Genomic DNA, 27,711 nt, shown 5'->3' with positions numbered 1-27,711 from the left:
TCCAAACAAAACTACTACAAGCAAAATCCACGCTCCAAAAGCCAAATGGCGCTACCTCCCTTCTGAACCCTACAGTGTGCCCAAACAGCAGTTTACTTCCACATATATGGCATCGCCATACCCGGGAGAACCCTTTTAACAATTTTTGGGGTGTGTCTCTCCAGTGGCACAAGCTGGGCGCCACATATTGGCATATCTATTGAAAAACAATTTTCACTCTGCAACATCGCGAGCACACCAATTTCTGTCAATCACCTGTGGGGTTAATATGCTCACTACACCCCTAGGTGAATACCTTGAGGGGTGTAGTTTCCAAAATGGGGTCACTTCTGGGGGGGATCCACTGTTTTGGTCCCACAGGGACTTTGCAAATGCGACATAGCGACCAGAAACCAATCCAGCAAAATCTGTACTCCAAAAGCCAAGTGGCGCTCCTTCCCTTCTGAGCCCTACTCTGTGCCTAAACAGCAGTTTATGACCACATATGTGGTATTTCCGTACACAGGAGAAGTTGCTTTACAAGTGTTGGGGTGCTTTTTTTCATTTATTTGTTGAGAATATGAAACATTTTCAGCTAAAACTACGTCTTATTGAAGAAAAAGGATTTTTTTTTATTTTCACTGCCCAATTCTAATAAAATCTATGAAACACCTGTGGGGTCAAAATGCTCACTACACCCCTAGATGAATTCGTCAAGGGGTGTAGTTTTGTGAATCGTGTCACTTTTGGGGAGTTTCCACTGTACTGTTACCTTAGGAGCTTTGCAAAAGTGACATCGTGTCAAGAAACCAATCCAGCAAAATCTGTGCTCCAAAAGCCAAACGGCACTCCTTCTCTTCTGATCCTTGCCGTATGCCCAAACAGCAGTTTATGACCACAAATGGGGTATTGCTGTACTCCAGAGAAGTTGCTTTACAAATGTTGGGGTTCTTTTATTCCTTTATTTGTTGAGAAAATGAAAAATGTTGAGCTAAAGCTACGTCTTATTGGAAAAAAAGGATTTTTTTTATCTTCACTTCCCAATTCTAATAAAATCTATGAAACCCCTGTGGGTTCAAAATGCTCACTACACCCCTAGATGGATTCTTCAAGGGGTGTAGTTTCCTAAATGGAGTCACTTTTTTGGTGTTTTCACTGTTTTGGTCCCTTAGGGGCTTTGCAAATGCGACGTGGTCTCCGCAAACCATTCCTGCTAAATTTGAGCTCCAAAAGCCAAATGGCACTCTTTCCCTTCTAAGCTCCGCCGTGTGTCCAAACAGCCGTTTATGACCACATGCGGGGTATTGTTTTACTCGGGAGAAATTGCTATACAAAAGTAGTGGTGCATTTTCTCCTTTTAGTCCTTGTGGAAATTAGAAAAAATTAGCTAAACCTACATTTTCTTTGAAAGAATGTAGATTTTCATTTTCACGGCCTAATTCCAATAATTTCTTCAAAAAACCTACGGGGTCAAAATGCTCACTATACCCCTAGATAATTTCCTCAAGGGGTATAGTTTCCAAAATGGGGTCACTTTTGGGGGATTTCCACTGTTTTGGTGTCGCAAGAGCCTAAAATATTTTCTAATAAAAAGGAGGCCCCAAAATCCTCTAGGTGTTCCTTTGTTTCTGAGGCTGATGCTTCAGTCAATAAGTGCACTAGGGCCACATGTGGGGTATTTCTAAAAACTGCAGAATCTGGGCAATAGATATTGAGTTGCGTTTCTCTGGTAAAACTTTGTGTTACAAAAAAAATTGATGAAAAATTAATTTCTGCAAAAAAAATAAGAAATTTGAACATTTCACATCTACTTTGCCTTAATTCCTGTGAAACATCTAAAGGGTTAAGAAACTTTCTAAATGCTGTTTTGAATACTTTGAGGGGTGAAGTTTTTAAAATGGGGTGAGTTATCGAGGGTTTCTAATATATAAGGCCCTAAAATCCACTTCACAACTGAACTGGCCCCTGTTAAAATAACCTTTTGAAATTTTCTTGAAAATGTGAGAAATTGCTGCTAAAGTTCTAAGCCTTGTGATGTAAATAAAAGGATGTTCAAAAAACGATGTCAATCTAAAGCAGACATATGGGTGATGTTAATTAGCAACAATTTTGTGTGGTTGTAAAGGATCTGCCAGGCACAGCTTCGGGGTTAACTCCCATAGGTAATCAGTCTACACCTGAATCTACGTCTCTAAGACTGACTCCTTCTTCCACCACTCAGGATGGCAGGCTTAGGAATGGGAGAGCCTATCGCAGCCTGGCCAGACTCAGCTAGCTCCCGCCCTCTGTCTATTTATACCTGCCTTTCCTGTTCCTCCAGTGCTTGTGATTCTTTCCGTGTGGTTTCCTGGCCCAGCTACAGCTCCTACTATTTGATCCTGCTCCATACTGACCCTGGCTTACTGACTACTCTTCTGCTCTGCGTTTGGTACCTCTTGCTCTCCTGGTTTGACTTGGCTCGTTCACCACTCTGTTGCTCACGGTGTTGCCGTGGGCAACTGCCCCCTTCCCTTTGCTTTGTATTCCCTTGTCTGTTTGTCTCGTGCACTTACTGAGCGTAGGGACCGCCACCCAGTTGTACCCCGTCGCCTAGGGCGGGTCGTTGCAAGTAGGCAGGGACAGAGTGGCGGGTAGATTAGGGCTCACTTGTCCATTTCCCTACCCCTATCATTACAGTGGTATTACTATCTGTCTTACAAGCAGATACATATAAATTTAGAAAAATGCTAATTTTTGCAATTTTTCGCTAAATTTTGGTGTTTTTCACAATTAAATACTTAATGAATCGAGCAAATTTTGGCAGTAACATAAAGTCCAATGTGTCACGAGAAAACAATCTCAGAATCGCTTGGATAGGTAAAAGGATTCCGAAGTTATTACCACATAAAGTGAAACATGTCAGATTTGAAAAAATTGGCTGTGTCCTGAAGGCCAAAACAGGCTGTTAATGGCTGAAGGGGTTAATGGCCGACACGCACACTGTATCACGTAGTAAATTATCATTGAGTTTCCACGACTGGAAATTAGGCACCGAATTAGGAAATGTAAGGGTCAGAAACACAGGGGCATGATCTGACCAAACCATAGGGCCCACCTCAGAAGTAGGATGCCAGGTAAGCAAATGATGGCTAACCAAAAAAGCGTCTATCCTACTGTACATGTTGTGCAGTGGGGAGAAGTAAGTATACTCTCTTACCTGAGGGTGCAGAATCCTTCACACGTCAATCAATTGCATGGAATGCATCACAGTCTTCAGTTCCCCCAAGTGTGACTTAGGAACAGCAGACCTGCCCGAGGAGGTGTCAAGCCTGGAATCGAAAGTCAAGTTAAAATCTCCTACAATTAAAACGCCCTCGGTGAACTACTCCAATTTCCTCAAAAATAATCGGCCCACTCGAGCCTGGTCCTGATTGGGGACGTAAAAATTAGCCAGAGTAAAAATCTTATTCCGTATGGACAGTTTGAGAAAAACGTACCGACCACCTGGGTCAACAAGAACATCAATGGTTTTATGGGAGAGTGACTTGTGAATACATATACTAGCGCCCTTGGACTTGGATTCCGGTTTGGCACTGTGGAACCAGACTGGAAAATATAGGTTCGTGAACAGTGGCGTATGGCCCACCTGGAAGTGAGTCTACTGTAGGAACAATATATGTACCCGCCCTTTGTGCATGTTATATAAAATTTGCGAGCGTTTTTCTGGGACATTAAGCCCCCTAGCATTAAAGGTACAGACTTTCAATTGTGCCATCACCACCTCTTACCGAAGGAGCTCGCGAAGAAATGCGCTAAAACAAAGGCAAAAAGAACAAGACAGACAAGGAAGGGAGACACGACAACAAAGACAGACAAACAGGTGAAATAATCACCCACTCCTTGATCTACTCAAGGAGAAACAATCCAATATACACCGGATACAACCAGTGAGTCCCTAAGAGGAGAAGTGTCTGGACAAGGTCTAGCCAGCACCCCGCACCCCCCACCCCAGTACAAATAGCACAAATCTAAGAATCATAACATAAGAGGAAAGAAAATCAAGGTAATTAGCACAATATCCCAAGGTAATTAGGCAATGACAGGTAGTATTATCAGGAACAAAAAGAAACGCTATCAGAAAAGAAAACTCCCCGGAAACCATTCATTGTCAACATAAATGTACATGCAAGCAATTATCAATAACGGAAATAATAGCATAACAGGCATGTTTAAGCATCACTGGTAACTCAACAACAATAATTAACCACCGGCAAGTGGCCTATCTGTTCTCCGGCGGCCTCCACATAGAGCGAAAGAACGGACATAACGACATTTTCACTTTGAACACTGCAGACTATCGCCTCATATGATAAATGCAATAACAATTAAATTGACAGGCCCAGTCCGACCGCAAGCTTCAAAGGAGACATCTGGACGAAATCACATCGGATCAGCATGTCGTCCACCAGGACGCCCCATAGGAGAAGCGGGAGAGCGACCACGCCTGCGTGGTCTTGGACGTTGCGGTGGAAGGGGAACATAAGGCCAATCAGGAAGGGAAACTCTAGGCACACGGAGAGCAGCGCAGAAATCCGGAACATCCCCTGGGTCCCGAACACTCGACAATGTCCCATCCCTGCGAACCTGCAGCTGAAAGGGGTGACCCCAGGAATAGGAGATCTCATGCTCTCTCAAAACATCCAGTAAAGGACGCAGGGCGCTCCAGCAAGGAGTTAAACAGGGACTGTAAGACGGGTATGAGTTGCCCCGGAGAGATATCCTCAGGGATGCCCCGAAGCCAAATATTGTTATGGCGATTCCGATTCTCATGATCTTCAGCCAGGTTAAATAGCGCATGAATCTGCTGGGAGTGATGATCCAGCCGGTCAGCATGAGAGACTTGCTGCTGTGTAACAGTGGAAATGTTGCATTCCACGCGCTGCACTTGATCGGACCATTGAGAGAGATTATTAGTAAGAGATTGTATCTCTGATTTGTATGTCATCTCCAGACGGTTTACATAACGCTCCATGTCTGGTTTAGTGGGCAATGTGGATAGCTGTTGTCTCAGGCCCTGTAAATCATCCCCCATGCCAGCAGAACCAACGATATGGGGAGTGGGATGAAGATCCTGGTCCCTAGGAGAAGCCGCATGCCAGAGGATGAAGGAGAGACCCGGGCGCCATGATAGGCACCACGTGGCGAGCTGGACGGAGCAGGAAGCGCCATGATAGTCCCAGAGGAACACATCTCCACCCCCGCCAGCAGGGAAGGAAACTGCCCCAGGGAGCCAAAGACGGAAGAGGGGGTACTGTCGGTACCTGATGCTGCAGCGACAACCGCCGAAGAAGTCCCCTCTGCAAGCGGAATCCCGGCGCCAGCTCGTTTCCCCTCCAGCGGCGCCATCTTGGGAGATGGCCCAGCAGCAGCGTCGGTGAGGAATCTCTGGATGGAGCCGGCTGAAGACATCTGCCTCGTACAGTATGGAGTCCCCGTGGTGGCCTTGGATTTTCTGACCATTAGGTAAGTCCAAGTGTGCTTTTTGCTATGCTTATGAGCGGGTTAGGGAAGTGCAGGAATGGAGCTCTCAGGCAGCACGTCTGGTCAGCGCCATGTCCAAGCCACACCCCCTCACACGGTCTTCTTGATGGAAAAATAAAAAAGTTATGGCTCTTAGAATAAGGCAACACAAAAAGTAAATGATTTTTTACAAAAAGTATATGGTATCGCCGTAATCGTATCGCCCCACAAAATAAAGTGAATGTCATTTATAGCGCACGGTGAACGCTGTAAAAAAAAAATGGAATAAAATAAACAATAGTAGAATTTGCTATTTTTTAGTCACCACACCTTTTAAATATAGAATAAAAACTGATCAAAAAGTTGCATGCACCCCATGAAAACTGCAATGAATTCCTCAAGGGGTCTTGTGTTCAAAATGGGGTCACTTTTAAGGGGTTTCCCCTGTTCTGGTACCTCCGAAGCTCTGCAAATGCGACCTGGCACCCAGAAACCAATCCAGCAAAAACATGTCACATAGCACTCCTGCCATTCTGAGCTCTGCCGTTTGTACAACCTGCAGTTTATGACCACATATGGGGTATTGCCGTAATGTGGAGAAATTGCTTTACAAATGTTGGGGCGCTTTTCCTCCTTTATTCCTTGTCAAAATTAATAATTCGTACCTTTTATCTTAAAAATTGATTTTCAATTGCACAGCCTAATTCCACAAAATGCAGCAAAAAACCTGTGGGATCTAAATGCCCACTATACCCATCGGTAAGTTGCTTGAGGGGTGTAGTTTGCTAAATAGGGTCACTTTTGGGGGGTTCCCAATGTTTTGGCACCACAAGACCTCTTCAAACCGGACATGGCGCCTAACAAAAGGGAGGCTTCAAAATCCACTAGGTGCTCCTTTGCTTCGGAGACTGTGCTTCAGTCCATTACTGCTCTAGGGCCACATGTGGGATATTTCTCAACTGCAGAATCTGGGCAATAAGTATTCAGTTGCGTTTCTCTGTTAAAATCTTCTGTTTTACAGAAAAAAATGGAATAAAAAGGATTTTCTGACAAAAAAATGAAATTTGTAAATTTCACCTCTACATTGCTTTTAAATTCCAGTGAAATACATAAAGGGTTAATAAACTCTTAATGCCGTTTCAAATATTTTGAGGGGTCTAGTTTCTAAAATGGGGTGTTTTATGGGGGTTTCTAATATAGAAGCCCCTGAAAAGCCACTTCAGAACTGAACTGGTACCTAAAAAAAAAAAAAAGGCTTTTGAAATTTTATTCAACATATTAGAAGTTGCTGCTTATGTTCTAAGCCTTGTAACGTCCTAGAAAAAAAAAGAATGTTCAAAAGATGATGCCAACATATAGTAGACATATGGGAAATTTGAAATAGTAATTTTTCTGGGTGGTATAACCCTCTGTCTTACAAGCAGATGCATTTAAATTGAGAAAATGTTTTAATTTTTTTCAAATTTTACTATTTTTCAGAAATAAACACTGAATACATCGACCAAATTTTAGCACTAACATAAAGACCAATGTCTCACGAGAAAACAGTCTCGGGATCGCTTGTAAAGGTTTAAGCATTCCGAAGTTATTACGACATAAAGTGAAATATGTCAGATTTGAAAAATCTGAGCCTTAACGCCCAAATTAGGATGCGTCCTTAAAGGTTAATGGCCGAGTTATTTTTTAAGTTTTTCCATCGTCTCATTCAAAGAGCTATAACTTTTTTATTTTTTCGTCAACAAAGCTGTATAAGGTCTTGTTTTTTTGCAGGACAAGTTGTATTTTTTAAAGGCACCATTTTGGGGTACATTGAATTTATTGATTTAACTTTTTGGGGGGGAAATAGAAAAAAAAGCAGCAATTTCGCCACACTTTTTTTGCATCCTAGATTTACGCCGTTTACCATGTGTTATAAATTACACAATAACTTTATTCAGCAGGTTGTTACGATTGCGACGATACCAAATTTATATAGATTTTGTAAGTTTTACTACATTTACACAGTAAAAACACGGACGTTTTACACGGACAGGCAAGTAATACACTGCAATACAGAAGTATTGCAGTGTATTATAAAAGCGATCGGACGATCGCATAGTGATGTCGCCTAGTGGGACTAGTAAAAATCTTATGCAGGCTGCTGGTGGGGTTAGAGGGAGCTCCCTCCCTCTCCCCAAAACCACTTAGATGCGGCGCTCGCTATTGAGCGCCGCATCTGAGTGGTTAAATGAGCGAGATCGATACTGATATTGATCTCGCACGTTCGAGCAGAGCTGCTCCCTGCTCTCAGCTGCCTCTGGTAGCTGAGAACAGGGAGATTTAGCGGCTCTCTGCTGTGTTTATTTAATCTGATGCAGCACCGTAAAAAGGCTACTGCATCGGAATAAAGCCCGTTATTACAAACGTTGTTTTTTTCTGCAGAAATCCATATTTAATCAATTTTTTTTGTAACACAAAGTTTTACCAGAGAAAAGCAACTCAATATTTATTGCCCAGGTTCTGCAGTTTTAGGAAATATCCCACATGTGGCCCTAGTGTGCTAATAGACTGAAGCACCGGTCTCAGAAGCAAAGAAGCACCTAGTGGATTTTGGGGCCTTCTTTTTATTAGTATATCTTTTAGGCACCATGTCAGGTTTGAAGGGTTCTTGCGCGGCCAAAACCGTGGAAATCCCCCAAAAGTGACCCCATTTTGCAAACTACACCCCTCAAGGAAATTATCTAGTGGTATAGTGAGCATGTGACGCCACGGGTTTATTGCTAGAAATTATTGGAAGTAGGCCGTGAAAACTAAAATCTACATTTTTTCAAAGCTGTTTGGACACACGGCAGGGCTTAGAAGGGAAAGAGCGCCACTTGGCTTTTGGTGCTCAAATTTAGCAGGAATGGTTTGCGGAGGCCATGTCGAATTTGCAAAGCCCCTGAGGGGACAAAACAGTGGAAACCCCTCACAGGTGACCCCATTTTGGGAACTACACCCCTTGAGAAAATTTATCTAGGGGTATTGTGACCGCACAGGTTTTTTTCAGAAATTATTGGAAGTAGGCAGTGAAAATGAAAATCTACATTTTTTTCAAGGAAAATGTAGGTTTAGCTAGTTTTTTCTCATTTCCACCAGGACTTAAGAAGAAAAAGTACTGCTAAATTTGTAAAGCAAATTCTCCCGAGTAAAACAATACACCACATGTGGTCATGAACTGCTGTTTGGACACACGACAGGGCTTAGAAGGGAAAGCGTGCCATTTGGCTTTTGGTCCTCAAATTTAGCAGGAATGAGGAGGCAATGTCGCATTTGTAAAGCCCCTGAGGGGACAAAACAATGGAAACCCCGCACAAGTGACTCCATTTAGGAAACTACACGCCTTGAGGAATTCATCTAGGGGTGTTGTGAGCATTTTAACCCCACAGGTGTTTCATAGAATTTATTAGAATTGGGCAGTGAAAATAAAAAAAATCCTTTTTCTTCAATAAGACGTAGTTTAAGCTCAACATTTTTTAATTTTCTCAACAACGGAAAAAAAGAACCCCAACATTTGTAAAGCAATTTCTCCCGAGTATGGCAATACTCCATATGTGGTCATAAACTGCTGTTTGGGCTCAGAAGGGAAGGAGACTGCAGATTTTTCTGGATTGGTTTCTGGGCGCTATGTCGCATTTGCAAAGCCCATGTGGGACCAAAAGAGTGGAAACCCCCCAGAAGTGACCCCATTCTGGAAACTACACCCCTCAAGGTATTCACTTAGGGGTGTAGTGAACATGTTAACCCCACAGTTTTTTTTGCAGAAATTAGTGTGCACTCGATAGTAAAACAGATTCTAAAAAATTCAGGCATATAAATGTAAAATAGCCAAGGTCTGAACATGTAGGACCCTTAGATAGTGGTAACGGGGAGTTGGTCACAGGGGATCAAGAGAAGGCAGAGTTACTAAATGGGTTCTTCCGCTCTGTATATACAACAGAAGAAAGAGCAGCTGATGTAGTCGCTGCCAGTGCTGTTAATATATCAGTTGATATACTGAATTGGATGAATGTAGATATGGTGCAAGCTAAATTAAATTAAATAAACGTACACAAGGCCCCGGGACCAGATGGGCTACACCCTAGAGTTCTTAAGGAGCTTAGTTCAGTTATTTCTGTCCCCCTCTTCATAATATTTAGAGAGTCTCTCATGACTGGTATAGTGCCAAGGGACTGGCGCAGGGCAAATGTGGTGCCTATTTTCAAAAAGGGCTCTAGGTCTTCGCCGGGTAATTATAGATAAGTAAGCTTAACATCAATTGTGGGGAAAATGTTTGAGGGGCTATTGAGGGACTATATACAGAATTATGTGACAATAAATAGTATTATAAGTGACAGCCAGCATGGTTTTACAAAGGACAGAAGCTGTCAAACCAACCTGATTTGTTTTTATGAAGAGGTAAGCAGAAGCCTAGACAGAGGGGCCGCTGTGGATATAGTGTTTTTGGACTTTGCGAAGGCATTTGACACTGTCCCCCATAGACGTCTAATGGGTAAATTAAGGACTATAGGTTTAGAAAGTATAGTTTGTAATTGGATTGAGAATTGGCTCAAGGACCGTATCCAGAGAGTTGTGGTCAATGATTCCTACTCTGAATGGTCCCCGGTTATAAGTGGTGTACCCCAGGGTTCAGTGCTGAGACCACTATTATTCAACTTATTTATTAATGATATAGAGGATGGGATTAATAGCACTATTTCTATTTTTGCAGATGACACCAAGCTATGCAATATAGTTCAGACTATGGAAGATGTTTGTGAATTGCAGGCAGATTTAAACAAACTAAGTGTTGGGCGTCCACTTGGCAAATGAAGTTTAATGTAGATAAATGTAAAGTTATGCACCTGGGTACGAACAACCTGCATGCATCATATGTCCTAGGGGGAGCTACACTGGGGGAGTCACTTGTTGAAAAGGATCTGGGTGTACTTGTAAATCATAAACTAAATAACAGCATGCAGTGTCAATCAGCTGCTTCAAAGGCCAGCAAAATATTGTCGTGTATCAAAAGAGGCATGGACTCGCGGGATAGGGATGTAATATTACCACTTCACAAAGCATTAGTGAGGCCTCATCTAGAATATGCAGTTCAGTTCTGGGCTACAGTTCATAGAAAGGATGCCCTGGAGTTGGAAAAAATACAAAGAAGAGCAACGAAGCTAATAAGGGGCATGGAGAATCTAAGTTATGAGGAAAGATTAAAAGAACTAAACCTATTTAGCCTTGAGAAAAAACGACTAAGGGGGGACATGATTAACTTATATAAATATATGAATGGCACATACAAAAAATATGGTGAAATCCTGTTCCATGTAAAACCCCCTCAAAAAACAAGGGGGCACTCCGTCCGTCTGGAAAAAGAAAGGTTCAACCTGCAGAGACGACAAGCCTTCTTTACTGTGAGAACGGTGAATTTATGGAATAGCCTACCGCAGGAGCTGGTCACAGCAGGGACAGTAGATGGCTTCAAAAAAGGCTAAGATCATTTCCTAGAACAAAAAAATATTAGCTCCTATGTGTAGACATTTTTTACTTCCCCTTTCCCATCCCTTGGTTGAACTTGATGGACATGTGTCTTTTTTCAACCGTACAAACTATGTAACTATGATGTTGCAGAGTGAGAATTGTATTTTCTCGATAGATATGCCAATACGTGGTGCCCAGCTTGTGCCACCATAACAAGACTGTTCTGTAAGGGCTTATTCACACGGACGTGTCCGTTTTGTGCGCGCAATAAACGCTGCGTTTGCGCGCGCAAAAGGTCCGTGTGTCGTCAGCATATGGTGCGTGGCTGCGTGATTTTTGCGCATCCGGCATCATGACACTCTGGTTTTATGTTTACAAACAGAAAAGCACGTGGTGCTTTTCTGTTTTCATTCATTCTTTTTACTACTGTTGCACGAATCACGCACGGTACCCGTAAGTGCTTCCGTGTGCCGAACGTGACTTGCATTCACCCATTGGGTGACCGTCTATGCTACAGAGTTTTAGAATCTGATCCATCCGTTATATTCAAAAATCAATTAAAATGTATCTTGAGTCCAGCAAAGTGTCTTAATCTCATCAGTGAAAAGGAGATGGCATTTATGCTGCTTGATTTCCCACAGACCGCAACCTTCTATAGCCTCCCTAAAATACACAAAGGGACTAAGCCATTGAAGGGTAGGCCGATCGTGTCTGGAATTGACAGTCTATCTCAGAATGCAAGTGTATACATTGACCAGATCCTTAGACCATTCGTAGTGTCACTCCCTTCATATGTGAGGGACACTATGGATGTCTTGCGAAAATTAGAAGGCATACGCTGTGATCATGACGTATTGCTGGCATCGCTTGACGTTGAGGCCCTGTACAGCTCCATTCCTCATGATCAAGGATGTCTAGCTGTTGAATACTTTTTGAAGGGGAAAGGCACACCATTTCAGACTCACAATGACTTTGTCGTGACATTGTTAAGATATGTTCTGGAGCACAATTTTTTCATGTTTGATCAGAAGATCTACCACCAGCTCAAGGGAGTAGCGATGGGAAGCCCATGTGCTCCCACCTACGCTAATCTATACCTGGGTTGGTGGGAACAAGAATTCGTTTTTAACGAAAAAATGGAACAATGGACACCATGCATTCTGTTATGGTTGAGATTTATTCATGATATTTTGATTCTCTGGAAAGGAATTAAAACAGAATTTGAGGAATTTGTGGCGACTCTCAATATGAACAACCTTGGTTTATTGTTTACCTCTGAGATTAATGACGACAAGGTAACGTTCCTTGATATTATGATATCTAAAACAGCATCTGGGAACATTGAAACGAATATGTTCCGGAAGAATAGTGCCACCAATAGTCTCCTCAGATGGGAAAGTTGCCATCCGGTTAACCTCAAACGTGGAATACCAAAGGGCCAATTCCTTAGGGCGAGACGTAATTGTTCTACAATTTCGGACTATAAAATCTCATCTAGGGAATTGGAAGGTAGATTCCAACGTAGAGGGTACCCCAATTATGTTCTCAAACAAGCCTATCAGAATGCACTAGGATGTAATCGCAATGACCTGCTCAATCCGAAACCGCGGACTAAAGATGATGACACTTTGCGGGTAATAGGTACATTTGATTCTGCGAACAAAGAGATCAAAGAAATCCTGCAGAGATATTGGGGAATTTTAAAAGCTGACCCCGATATTGGAAATCTGGTAGGAGATTCTCCTCTGATTACATATAGAAGAGGGCGCAATGTAAAGGACCACTTGGTACGTAGCCACATGAATACGCAGAACAAACCAAACACCTGGTTAGACAGAGGGGTCAGTGGAAGCTACAGATGTGGCTCTTGTAAGGCTTGCGACACAATTCTGTGTAGTAAGAACTTCAAAAGCACCAAGACGGAAAGGGTCTTTGACAATAGATCCTATATTAACTGCAAGACCAAAGGCATTGTATATTTGATCACGTGTGGTTGCAAACTACAGTATATCGGTAAAACGAAGAGGGAATTTAGAAGAAGGATCCGGGATCACATAGGGGACGTCAGGAGAAAGGAGGATACCCCGGTGTCGCGGCACGTATGGGAATATCATCATAGTGATTCTCGTATTCTCAAATTTCAAGGGATTGAGCATGTTAAACCAATGGCGAGGGGTGGTGATCATGACAAAAAGATCCTACAAAAAGAAGCACAGTGGATCTATAGTATGCAGACCATCAGCCCCTCGGGTTTGAATGAACAGATCTCTTATGCGTGCTTCCTCTGAATAGGGAATTTGCATATCCCGCTGCGTTTTATCAATTGTATCATCATTAGGAGAGTTGCGGTTTTGATGCGTTTTATATGCGTTTGTATAGTGCTCTCTATGTTCCAAATCAGAGCTCCAATTGTCTAATACTATCAGCCCTTATGAGTGTTCATTCATAAGACGATCCTATCCTATGATGTCAAGTACCTCTAATATACATAAAGGGTTGTTTGCGCACATTACTAAGGTCCCACCCGACAGGCAATGGACTCATAAGTCATTTGTCTTTGGCTAAGATTTACATTATCATTAGTATATTTACCCGATTCCATCGTTGTCCCGAGTATGTAGGTATATCCGCCTGAGGTCTCCAGGGTTACTAGGGACGCTATGCGTCATACTCTACCCTGATTGGCCAGGCTGTAAGGGGGCTCGCCGCAATCCAGATACGTCATTCCTGTGACGTGTCTCTGTGGGATTGGCGGTGGGTCGGCAGCCTCGTCACTGCGGGGGGGCGGGCTCTAGCCCTTCATATGTCCCCAGCTACGCCGGCTCGTGTGCGGCCATTTGTATTAGAGTCGTGCACGAGCCGGGAGGAATAACGTTGGCACTAAAATTGTGCTAACCGGCACTTAACCTGTAACAATCCCTGATGATTTGTCACATTCAACAGTGGCATTGAAACGCGTAGGGTTGTAATCAATTATTCAGCTTGTGGTCTAAGAGTTTGAAACCATTAAAGGGCAATATCGGTCTGCTACCAGGACTGTTGATACACCCTCTCTCTTTGACCATATGCTGTGAGCCTGTTGGGCTGGAACAATCATTTTTTCAGCGAGTGGCTGTTAGGGCTATATACTATAAGAGGAGGTTTTGGTCTACAGACAGACGTTTAAATAGACCGTCTCCTATCCCTGACCACTTGTCTGAGCCTGAACATATGTACTTTTGGGCCATATGAGCCAATTTTTATTTTTTAAACTCGTTTTATTAAAAGTAACTGTCAGAGTCAAACCATCACATACATCAGGATAACATTGTACAATCAATAGTACATTTGTCAGAAGAATCAATACTCGCAGGTATCCATGGTGTTAGACCGTGGTTCGCAGACCACGTATACATAATACAGATTGATCAAATCATTCTAACCAAACTTTTAATCCAGTACATCATGAAAGTGCCCCCATTTCGATATTCTGTAATAGCGCATCCACCATCTCGTATGACATAAAAACAAAGCACCTGGATGTGTCCTCCTCCCGACTCCTTTACCCGCTCCCACCCCCAGCTTGAATCAGAGCAGCTGATAGCCCTTGGACTGTACAGTGAGTGAGATTCGATGAGCACCAACCACTCCAGATCAGATCGAATTTAGCCGGTTTCCCCCGGTGTTTATACACTATTTTCTCAAATGGAAGTATGTCATTGACCAATTTACGCCATTGCGCTACTGTCGGTGCCCTATCCGCCATCCATCTCATGGCCACTGCCTTCCTTGCCATAAATAGTTTCTCTGAGAAAAGTCCTCTCGTATATTGACCATTGCTCCTCAGTGAGCAGTCCCAGCAAACACCTCCGGCCTGCAAGGTATCGTCTTCCCCAGCACTGCCGTCAATAATGCAACCACCTCCTCCCAAAAGCTAAGAATCCAGTGACAACCCCACATTAGGTGAATAAAATCAGCCCGCATCTCTCCACACCTATGACATTGTGAGGATGCCATCCTTCCCATACGATGTAACCTTACGGGCGTCAAATAACATTGGTGGATGATGAACAGTTGCACTAGTTTATTGTTTGCAGCTGGTGAAACCAGCAAATGGGAACCCTGAGCCTCCCTCCATTCCTCCACTGTGAGTTGTGGAATTAGTGCACGCCACCTATCCTCAGCCACAAGGGGCTCCATTCGCATTTTAGCCTCCCATTAGAAAAGAATAAATTTGAGAAACGACTCTACATGTAAACGGTGTGTTCCATATGAGCCAATTTTATACTTTACTATTAAAATAAATTTTCAACATCTAAGATGCAGCGATCCATTTCGATCGCTGCATCTAAGGGGTTAATGGCAGGGATCGGAGCTAGCTCCGGTTCCTGCCGTTACAGGTGGATGTCAGCTGTAACATACAGCTGACATCCACCGCTGACGACACCATCTTGCTGTCGGCTACGGAGGCCTTTCAGACCCCGCCTCTGGTCTGGGCCTGAACGGCTTCCATGCTAGGCAGACTGGGAGGCCAGTATTAGGCCTCCGGTTGCCATTGCAGCCACCAGAACCGCGGCAATTTCATTGCTGGGGTGCCGATGAGCTGCAAACTCCTTAAATGCAGTGATCGCTTTTGACTGCTGCAGTTATGAGGTTAATGGCGGGGATCAAAGCTAGTTTTGGTCCCCACTATTACAGCCGGATGTCAGCTGTAATACATCCGGCGATGATGGCACCGACTCCGCTTCTGAGCCGGTGCCATCCATTTGTCGTATGGATACGTCATTGAAAGCCAGTGCTTCCCGCATTTTGCCATATCCATACGACAAATGGATGGCACCGGCTCAGAAGCTGAGTCGGTGCCATCATCGATAAATGTCGGGAAGGGGTTAAAAGGCAGAAAAAACAATCCAATATTGTCACCTATGGGTTGTCACTCTCGGTAGGCACATTCAAGAACACTGAAATATCTTTTATATCCTAACAGGCATTCATAGCATTTCGTACATACAATATTAAGAAATCAAACATATGGATAGAGACAAAAATCTTGACTGTCATTCTTGAACGTAAGCTAAGGACTTTAATACAATCAATAGAAAATCAAATACAAGGGCATTTGCCCAGGTACACAATGTACTACCACAGACACAAGGGGTTCTACAAGACCGACAAGGGGAAAGGAAAGACGGAAAAGGGAAAACTGAGTAGCTCGGAATGAGCTAATGGCACTAAGTGAGAGCCATTAACGTGGTGGTTATTCTAAATATGAGATCCAAGGTGCCCACACTGTATCAATCAGAGATGGTGAATCTTTAAGGGCCGTGGTGTCCATAGTTTGCCATGATTCAACTAAATTGTTGTTTGACTAGGTCCAAAGGGACCGACCGGGTTTTCCAACTTCTGGCTATAGCCAATATGGCTCCCAGTAAGATAAATTAAATCAGTTTCCTCCTATCCTTTGGGATGTACTGGATAGAGGCCTGCAAAAAAGCCTGTTCCACGATTTTATTTAAGTTAAGACCTGTGACTGAGAAGATAAGTTGATAGATATAAATCCAAAAACTGCGTATGGTAGGGCATTTCTCCAGATTATCTGTATTTGAGGTGGATTTGAGCGCCATCTCCTGGTACTCCAGGTGTGTCCCCGCCTGACCAGTGCTCCTATAAATTAGAAAGGAGTTGTACAATGCCATTTGGACGAAGTACACCACAAGTTTTTTTTATACCAAATTTTGGATTTCCGCGTGGCATTGTAAGGCTTGAGCATCTGGTCAGAAAGGTCCACTCCCCCCATGAATTTATTATAGGCCTGGATGCAGACAGGCCCGTGACGTGGTGGTGGTTGTTGCACCACGCACAGGGAGAGCAGGTGGCATCATGGATTGATGTCAGCATTAGGACATCCTTCTTGTCCCTGAATTTCAAAAATAGGAGCCCTTCTCTTCCTACTCTGCAGGGTTTGGCTGAGCAGAGTTTTTGACAGCTGTTTTTGCGGACCGTCCCACAAGTCACCGTTTTTTGCTCTGCCAGGCATTTGAACAGGGGTACACTTGTATACCAGTTGTCTATATACAAGTGGTACCCCTGATTAAACAGGGGGTGCAGGAGGTCCCAGACAAACTTCCCAGTTGTGGTGAGGACGGGTGGACAGTTTGTGGGTTTGACTGTCCCTTCCCTCATATATTTTAAAAGAATGTGTGTAGCCCGACTCCGACTCACACAACTTGTATATCTTGATGCCATATCTTGCACGATTGTTGGGCAAATGAGGAGGTTGGGGGCAACCAATTAGGTGCAGGTGTAACCAGAACTCTAACCCTCCTGCGACTGTGAGGAAGTTCCTGGGAGTCACTTGTGGACAGAACAAAAGCGGACCCAGCATCACTCACAGTATCTGTGTCCGATTTGAGCATCTCATACGCCTCCTCTGCGGTAAATGTTTTGCGGGCCATTTTTATTATTTATGTAGATTAAATGTATATGTATACAAAAAAATGTATAATAGAACTTTTGTTTTGTCTTCTTTTTTTTTCCATAACACACTAAATACTAACGTACGCTAATATATACACTACCGTTCAAAAGTTTAGGTTCACTTAGAAATTTCCTTATTTTTGAAAGAAAAGCAGTTTTTTCAATGAAGATAACATTAAATTAATCAGAAATACACTCTATACATTGTTAATGTGCTAAATGACTATTCTAGCTGCAAACGTCTGGTTTTTAATGCAATATCTACATAGGTGTATAGAGGCCCATTTCCAGCAACCATCACTCCAGTGTTCTAATGGTACATTGTGTTTGCTAACTGTATTAGAAGGCTAATGGATGATTAGAAAACACTTGAAAACCCTTGTACAATTATGTTAGCACCGCTGTAAACTGTTTTGCTGTTTAGAGGAACTATAAAACTTACCTTCTTTTGAGCTAGTTTGAGGGTTCGATTAAACTCCCCAAATGGCTAGAAAAAGAGAGCTTTCATGTGAAACTCGACAGTCTATTCTTGTTCTTAGAAATGAAGGCTATTCCATGCGAGAAATTTCCAAGAAACTGAAGATTTCCTACAACGGTGTGTACTACTCCCTTCAGAGGACAGCACAAACAGGCTCTAACCAGAGTAGAAAGAGAAGTGGGAGGCCCCGCTGCACAACTGAGCAACAAGACAAGTACATTAGAGTCTCTAGTTTGAGAAATAAATGCCTCACATGTCTTCAACTGGCAGCTTCATTAAATAGTACCCGCAAAACGCCAGTGTCAACGTCTACAGTGAAGAGGCGACTCCGGGATGCTGGCCTTCAGGGCAGAGTGGCAAAGAAAAAGCCATATCTGAGACTGGCTAATAAAAGGAAAAGATTAATATGGGCAAAAGCACACAGACATTGGACAGAGGAAGATTGGAAAAAAGTGTTATGGACAGACGAATCGAAGTTTGAGGTGTTTGGATCACACAGAAGAACATTTGTGAGACGCAGAACTGAAAAGATGCTGGAAGAGTGCCTGACGCCATCTGTCAATTATGGTGGAGGTAATGTGATGGTCTGGGGTTGCTTTGGTGCTGGTAAAGTGGGAGATTTGTACAAGGTAAAAGGGATTTTGAATAAGGAAGGCTATCACTCCATTTTGCAACGCCATGCCATACCCTGTGGACAGCGCTTGATTGGAGCCAATTTCATCCTACAATAGGACAATGACCCAAAGCACACCTCCAAATTATGCAAGAACTATTTGGGGAAGAACCAGGCAGCTGGTATTCGATATGTAATGGAGTGACCAGCGCAGTCACCAGATCTCAACCCCATAGAGCTGTTGTGGGAGCAGCTTGACCGTATGGTACGCAAGAAGTGCCCATCAAGCCAATCCAACTTGTGGGAGGGGCTTCTGGAAGCATGGGGTGAAATTTCTCCCGATTACCTCAGAAAATTAACAGCTAGAATGCCAAATGTCTGCAATGCTGTAATTGCTGCAAATGGAGCATTCTTTGACTAAAGCAAAGTTTGAAGGAGAAAATTATTATTTCAAATAAGACAGTGACAAGGTTAGAATTTTTGACTATTTTCTAGTCATTTTGCAACTCATTTGATAAATATAAGTGTGAGTTTTTATGGAAAACACAAAATTGTCTGGGTGACCCCAAACTTTTGAACGGTAGTGTATATTTTTTATTTATCACGCTAAAACTGACTGACGCTGACTAGCGGACGGTCTGACGCTGACTAGCGGACGGTCTGACGCTGACTAGCGGACGGTCTGACGCTGACTAGCGGACGGTCTGACGCTGACTAGCGGACGGTCTGACGCTGACTAGCGGACGGTCTGACGCTGACTAACACATGGTCTGAAACTAAGTGACGCTGACCAAATTGATCCTAACTAACACTGACTACATTTTTTTCTTTTTTTTATGAATTTTAAAAAGAAAAAAGAACAAAAAAAAAACCTCCCTTTATAGAAAACTTTTTCTGACTACGACGGCTACAGGCTCTGATCTCCTCGACTTCCTGACTCCAACAGAGGAGATCAGAGCCTGTGACGTATTCTTTTCTAAAGTTCTAAGCTCCAATTGGTAAGTCTGTACAGACTAACCAATCAGAGCCATCTCCAACAAGGGACTGTTCGATTGGTCCCTTGTAGTCAGCCCAGAAACCAGGGCAGACAAACTGTGAAGTTAACCGCCGCTGCTGTGTTAACTTTTAAAGCACGGACATAACTGCACGCCAAGGTGCGCAAAGTTACTGCCCACCTGGACGTGCATTTACGCCCAGGTGCGCGAAGGGGTTATAAAGGTTTACATAGCCTTTAAAGTAAATGGGTTCTGTCCGGACGCTCTTGGTGTCGGTTATGCGATGGATATGACTCTTCTGTTTTTCTCGTTATAGTTTCTCCGATGATGGAACAGAATAATAGAAAACCTAGTGCAGATGTAAACCGAGCCTTATGCTGTGCATATTCGCAGCATGCTCCATCTGTAACATATTTCACTTGTGGATTTCCCTCACTTTCTCTGCATTTGAACAAAACCTTATGCTTCTCCTCTCTTAAAGGATCCAATCCTGGTTTTGGTACTACTAGGAGTACATAACGGAGATTTAAAGTTTGAGCAGGTGATCCTGCATCGCTGAAGGGTTACTGCATGTACAAAAAAAATAATTATAAAAACTTCTGAAATCTGTACGGTGTAAACAAGAAAGTAATTTCTTCACGGACTTGATTGCAGCCATTGACACTAGAAGTCCATGGAGGTGAAGTGTAGACATGTAACAGAATAAGTAGGTGACATATTATCACTTTTACAAAATCTACTAGAATACTCTGGGCAATAACTGTACTTTCAGTGTGTGTGTGTGTCAAAATAAACTTGATAGATAAAAATATATTTATATATACATACATATCTGTTTATTGAATTTTTTTTAATATGTACCTACAGTAACATACATGAAAAGTTTTCCCAATATTTTTTGTTTTGTTTTTTTGGTGCAGGTCTGGCTCTCACTGAGAAATTGGCTAACCTAAATCCTAAAGGGAATGCAAAAATGATCCAGAAAGGCAAAAGTCTAAAAGAGGAACTGAATTCACTACTTGGGGATGATGGAATTCTTCTTTATCCTTCACACTCTAAGATAGCCCCAAAACATAATGAGCCTCTTGCCATGCCTTTCAATTTTGCATATACTGGTTAGTATTTATACAGTTATTGATGAAATTCATTGCAGTAACAGGTTTTTTTGTTTTGTTTATTCTAACTGCCTTTTATTGGTATAACAGGTAACAAAGGGGGAAATAAGAAGACCAGAGAGCAATACGCTCAATTAACATTTATAGCACATTAAAATGAAGTTATACTTAGTAATGCAAATGGGTAAATTTCAGAACAAACTGCCATATTGCAGGCCAAGTTTCATTAGGCTAGGTTACTGCAATGCATAAAAATTACACTGTGGAACTTGCCTAAAAATGAGCATGATATACCTTACGTCTAAAACCTGTATCAAGATTAGCTAGAATCTCATGTTTTCTAATGTTTTGAAGAGGTGTGGAAACTAATCCAGGTAGTTGCCCTGAAAATCTGTTTCACTGAAGCACCCACTTGCTTGGCCCAAGATGAAGATAAGGCTCGGGTGGAATGTGCTCAAAGGACTTCCCTTTGAAACTTGTAGGCCTCCTATATAGTTGTTGATTCCTCTTGCAGTCGTTCTCTTAGAGGCCTTTTTGTTTCTCTGGACTTGAACAAATAGGTTGTATCAATCCTCCAGGATTTAGAATCCTGGAAATATAAAAGAACAGCCCTTTTAACGTCAAGTAAATGAAAATATTACTTTATTTTGGTTTTAGCAGAAACTGGATAAAATTAATTTCTGGTTTCTATGGAATGGAGAAGAGAATTTACAAAGAAATAAAGGATCTAATTTTAAAATAATCCTATCTTCCAAAACTGTTAAGTAGGGATCCCTGCAAAACAAAGCCCAAGGCTGGGTTCCCATGGGTCAGATACGCTGCGAAAAAACTATGCAGCGTTTCTGACCTGAAACCCGCAGCACATTCCATTCGAAAAACCACACCACATCGTGGTGCGGTTTTTCGGCCGGAGTTTCCAATGCGGAAAGCAGGCGTAGAAGAAAAAAATTATACTTACCATGTCCCTCCTGTGCCGTCCTGCCTCCCTGGATGACACTGCAGCCCATGTGACCGCTGCAGCCTGTGATTGGCTGCAGCGATGACATCGGATGAAACGTCATCCCAGGAGGCCAGACTGGAGGAAGAAGTAGTATGTTTTATTTTTTTTTCTTGAGTTCTTTTTTTTTTTTACTGCAGAATGGCTGCGGTTTTGCCGCAAAAGTCGCAACAATTCGCTTTATGTTGCAAGTTCAAGTGAAAACTTGAAACAGAAAAGCAACGAAAACGCAGCATAAATTTACATTCTGCAGATTTTCATTCTGCACCGCAGGTCAATTTATTAACTTTTTCGCTGCGTTTTTTTTTCGCAGCGCAACGTGGGCATGAGATTTTCAAAATCTCATCTACTTTGCTGCTACAGTAAATGCTGCGGAATTTCCACACATAATTCCGCAGCGTTTACACCACGTGGGAACCCGGCCTAAATCTCATATTCTTCTGGCTGATGTAATTGTTCTCCATTAAACCAGCTTTTTTTTAGTAGCCAATGTAAGCTAATATGTAAGAGGGGCTATAAAGGAGGAGAGCAAAGAGCATTTAGGACTAAATTCAAATCCCAGGAGGGAATCAATGTCATAGGTCTCATATGCACTGCTGCTTTAAAAAAAATCCCTTGATCCATTTATGCTCTGAATAAATTATGCACATCTCTGGCCGTCCTTGCACCTAAAGTCAAAACTGCGCCCTTCGTCATCCTGTGTGCGCTGATCAGTGACCACCATCACTAATCACTAGCTGTGCTCTGGGGTGTAGCCAAAGGCTCATGGCCCCGATGCAAAAGTTCTTCTTGGGGGCCCCCCAAAACTTCTTACGGCCGACGACACGCAGCTTTCAGCTGCATCGCTGGGTCTCCTAAGTGACCCAACGATGCAGCACTAGCAACCAGCGGCATTACTAAGGTCTTAAAACGTTAGGGGAAATAGCCCGGGGAGAGCCGTGTACGATCCAGTATCCGACCATCTGTAGTGATGGACGGGCACTGGGGCGACTGCAAGCTGGTATTATTAGGTTGAGAAAGGCCAGAAACCGTGGCCCTTCCAACTCTAGTAATGCTAGGCGGCTGCTGCTGCTGCTGCTATGTTGTATCTGGCTGGTTATGAAAAATGGGGGAACCCCACATCGTTCTTTCTAATTATTTTTTTTTTAAATGACGTGGGGTCTCCATTTTTCATAACAAGCTAGATACAACATAGAAGCTGCAGACTAGAATTACCAGGGTGGGAAGAGCCACTGTTTCTGGCTTTTCGCAGCCTGATAATACCAGCCTGCGGCCGTCCCAGTGCGCGACCATCACTACAGATGGTTCATCACTGGTGGCGGTGGGCAATAATGGGGGTTAGTGTTAGCCTCTGCATCGGCTAACTCTAAGCTCCACCTTAGTAAAGGATGCTGTCAATCAGCCAGCGGCCATTACTAAGGAGGTAGAGATAAAGTTTTAAAAAAATACATAGAAAAAATATTTTATTGAAATAAAAAACCCCCACACAACCCTTTATAACCATTTTATTCATAATAAAAATAAAACGTCATCGAAGTAGTCCTTGAATCCGACGTAGTCCAACAACCGAGCCTGTAAAAAAAATACACAAAAAAACAAACATTAGTAACACATGTGGTAGGCTTAAATACAGAGCCCATCAGACAGGATCAAACATGGGCCATGTATCTAAGCTTGCCATGTGGTTATGGTAAGATGCTTAGATACAGGGCCTCAGCAGACAGTAATATTATACTGCATAAGATTACTGTCTGCTGGGGCCCTGTATCTAAGCCTACCATGTGGTAGTCTTAGATACAGGGCTCCTCAGACAGGATCACACGTGGGTCATGTATCTAAGCCTACCATGTATACATACGATCACTGCTTCCCCTTCATTTCCCATACTTGCTCACACTGTGAATCGCCGACACGTCCGTATCGACAATTCACAGTGTGAGCAGGTGACCGGAATGATGGGGAAGTAGCACTCGTACGAGCGCTGCGGCGCCTTCAAAACAGCTGATAGGTCGGGGTCTGACTCCCGGGACCCCTGCCAATCAGCTCCAGCAGACAGAGATATTAAAGTAACCACACTCTTCGGCCGCAGCGGAGGTCCTGACGCCATCCAGGGTCGCGAAGTTGTGCACGGTGCACAGCGTCGTGACGTCAGGACCTCCACTGTGCTCCGGAACGAGGAGGGTAAGTGCTGTCAGTTACTATCGTAACTGTGGCCCGTGTAGTTTACAAAAGGTACAATGGTAACTGGGGCCTATTTAATGATGTGGTGTGCGGGGCCGCGGGCGACCCTTATAGTTACGCTACTGGTTGTGCTCAATTTTTGGCTCAGAACTTTATTTGTTATATATTTTTCCTGTGTGCAATACTTACCACTGAAATATATGGTGATGCAAACAGAAACCGATGGTTACCGTTTGTCTCCGTCAGGGTTCCGTTCTGACGGGAAGCTCTGACGGAACTACACAACAGGGGTTAATTGCTTTCAAATGATATACATTAACTAGCAGGACTCACTCTGAGCTTGCTCTCTTTTGGGCTAGCTGAATTAAGTGGCTTGTGATCTATGTGGAGTTATTAAACCAGAGTTGAAAAGAGGAGTTAAAGTTCCTGTGAGTACTCTTCTTTTACTTTTTCAATTGTTCACTGTTTTTTTTTGTAACTGGGATAACGGACAGCAAGATTGGAGGTTTTCTTCATCACTAATTTTTTGTACTCGTTTTTGTTGTGTATTGTTCCATATGGTCTTATTGTCCTTTCTATATATGCAAAAAGTCGTGTTGTCAAACATTTGGAACGTAAATAAATATAATTCATATAAAACTTTAACATTGATTTTAGTCTTGTGAGATCGTTTTATCTTGTATTATTGTGCCAACTGTGCACTCAACTACATCACGCATTTGCCTACATCGTGGGTGAGCCACCCTGTATTCCATTGTTTCATATATGTATATGTTGGATATGGGAAGGAAAAAGCATGATGTGAATGAGCCCTAAGGTTAGGCACTTGCAAGAGAAAATACAGGTCACAATTGCATACTAAAACTTAAAGAGGCTCTGCCATCAGATTATAAGTGCCTCTCCTACATAATCTGATTGGCGCTGTAATGTAGATAACAGCAGTGGTTTTTATTTTGAAAAACAATAATTTTTGAGCAAGTTATAGGAATTTTAGATTTATGCTAATTAGTTTAAGACAACTGGCGTGTTTTTACTTTTTACCAACTGGGCGTTGTAAAGAGAAGTGTATGACGCTGACCAGTGTCCAATCAGCGTCATACACTCTCATTGTTCCAGTCCATTGTTACAGCGTGATTGTGCTGTGAAAGAAGCTGTTATCTACATTACAGCGCTGATCAGCTAATCTCTTTAATTATAGCAACCAGTGTCTGGCGGCTGCTGCCAAGGCAAATAGGATAATTTGGGTGCATCAAAAGGGGCATAGATGCACATGACAAGAATAAGGTTTTTTATAAATCTCTCTAGGAATTTGGTAAAAAAAATTATATAAATCTATATAGGGACCGCTGGAACAGCGCTGCGGTCATCACAGGTAGTAGTGCAAATATGATTTACTGAGGCTGCACATTTCGATGCTGAACCAGCGTCTCCATCAGTCTGTTAAATATTCATTTGAATTAGAGCCCACAACTGACAGGTTACATTCTCCCAGCATTTGCCAGACCCATACTCGTCCATCAGACTGCTAAATACAGAAGCGTAATATGTCACTCCACAGGACACGTTTTCACTACGCCCAAGTCCACTACTCCATCCGACGCTTGGCATTGTCCTTAGTGATGTAAGGCTTGCATGCAGTTGGTCTGCCATAAAAACCCATGCCATGAAGTTCCTGGCCCACAGATTTTTTGCTGATAATGCAAGAGGAGGTTTAGAACTCTGCATTTATTAAGTGAGCAGAACGTAGAAGACTTTAATGCACTATGCGCCTCAGCACTTCGTGACCCCACTCTGTACCTTTGTTTATCCCTCCTGAAATTTAATGCCTCCTAGATATTTTGCAAACTGACGTGTTGCAACGGTATATTAACAATTGCTACCAAATTTATAAGCCTTCTAAAACATGACATTCAAAAAATGACGCCAAAATAAAGACATACAGACGTAGCCACCTTTAACTTGATTCTGATAGCTTGCTGCAGCGTGATATTACACAACAAAATTGAAAAAGTCAAGATAAGGGATCTAGCCATTGTTTATTTAATGCATTAAAAGTCAAGGCAAAGACGGCTACATCTGTATTGTAAATGTTAATTAACGATTGTGTATGGTAATACGCCAAGCACCCGCTCCTCACGGCATGGGATACTCAGGACGGGCTTATTCCGATGCACCGTAAAAAGGCTCATGCATCAGAATAAGGCCCCTATGTAACCACTGTGAAAAGGCGGATTGGCAGTCACTAATGGATTAATTCTCTAACTTGCATGAAACACGTTTTTCTGTTGCATCTCATTATTTGTTCTGCAGAGTTACATTACTAATATTAATAAAAACATTTTTCCTTTTTTTCCCCCAGGGATAATTAATGTTTTAGGACTTCCAGTTACGCAGTGCCCACTGGGGCTTAGTGAATCTGGACTGCCCTTAGGCATACAAATCATTTCTTCTCAGCACAATGACCATCTAACTTTGGCACTTGCCCAGCATCTGGAAAAATCGCTAGTTGGTTGGACACCACCAGGAAATATCTGAGACATGGGATAAAATTTTGAATTGTTCTTTCAATGGATTGTCCACTCGTTTGCAATTTTTTTTATAAAATTGCAAATTCAAAGTGATGTATCGTGTTCTATAATAGGATCTCCTTTTATAAGCAATGTTGAAAAACGAATATATATAAATATATACTAGCAATAAAGCACCAAATATATTCCCTTGATTTTCCTTTTTACCACTTGAATTGACTCCATCAGCAATTGAGTCTTGAAGACATGGCAGAATATGGATGTAAAAGAAAATAAGAAAAAGGAGGCGTAATAGTACAGGTTACTTACAGTCCACATGGCTACTGCTTACACACATGGGCACATTTATAGAATGCAATTTTTCCATCGGTTTGGTGTTTGCTCTCTCTAAAACTCTTAACCCCTTCCCGACATCCGCCGTATATTTATACAGCACTGACAGGCAGGGGTTCCCACAAAGCGCAGTACCATTACGTTGCGGTGATGGAGCAGGCTCAGGAGCTGCGTCGACGAAAAAATAAAAAAGTTATGGCTCTTACAACACGACAACAGAAAAATTATTCTTTTTACAAAAGTAATTTTATTGTGCAAAAAGTTGTAAAACAAAAAAGTGCTATAAATTTGGTATCACCGGAATCGTACAGACCCGCAGAATAAAGTTGACATGCAATTTATAACAGATGAAGGCTATGTAAAAAAACTATACCACAATTTGCTATTTTTTGGTCACCTTGCCTTCCTAAAAAAAAGGATAAAAAGGGATCAAAATGTACCCCAAAATGGTACCAATAAAAACTACAGCTCGTTCAGCAAAAAAACGCCCCCATACCACGAAGTCTATGAAAAAAATAAGGTAAGTTAAGGCTCCCATTCAGGAAAGAAAAATATGTTTTGCAGGCCCGAGGGGAACATTTCTATGGTTTCAAGCGGCGATCAAGGCCCTAAAATTAAGGAACCAGGAAGGGGAGAACTCAAACATCTGCTGGAAGCGAGGGTGCCCGTATTATATCAGGACAACACTTTCTAAGCAAAATTCCCGAAACTGCAAAGGTGTGGAGTGTGTAACAAATGGTGATAAAAGGACATTTATCATTGCGACACTAGCCTGTGCAGAAAGTATTGCTTCGTAGCGTAACACACATCTATGGATTTTACAGGTTTTTTTACCCCATTATTATACCACCTGACTGTCCCTGATGTACTCTGCCCAACTTACATATGCCCCCACATCAAACTAAAATACCAGTAAAACTCCAAACAAAACTACTGCCAAGCAAAATCCACGCTCCAAAAGCCAAATGGCGCTCCCTCCTTTCTGAACCCTACAGCGTGCCCAAACAGAAGTTTACTTCCACATATATAGCATTGCCAAACGAGGGAGAACCC

At 42.5% G+C, this 27,711-nt stretch overlaps 1 protein-coding gene across 1 annotated transcript in view; it reads left to right on the top strand.

The window, feature by feature from the left end:
• The window catches only part of FAAH2 (fatty acid amide hydrolase 2), a 231,597-nt gene extending 205,087 nt beyond the window's left edge, over positions 1-26,510 (top strand). The window contains exons 9-10 of the mRNA XM_075835625.1: positions 20,425-20,619; positions 26,157-26,510. Of these exons, the coding sequence (XP_075691740.1) occupies positions 20,425-20,619; positions 26,157-26,332 (371 nt within the window). The 3' untranslated portion in view covers positions 26,333-26,510. The remainder of the gene's footprint in view (positions 1-20,424; positions 20,620-26,156) is intronic.
• The last annotated feature ends 1,201 nt before the right edge of the window (positions 26,511-27,711 follow it).

Source organism: Rhinoderma darwinii, chromosome 8 (genome assembly GCF_050947455.1).
Source record: "Rhinoderma darwinii isolate aRhiDar2 chromosome 8, aRhiDar2.hap1, whole genome shotgun sequence".
Lineage (NCBI taxonomy): Eukaryota > Metazoa > Chordata > Amphibia > Anura > Rhinodermatidae > Rhinoderma > Rhinoderma darwinii.
Note: the sequence above shows the minus strand (reverse complement) of the source record. Positions and strands in the feature narration are given on the sequence as shown.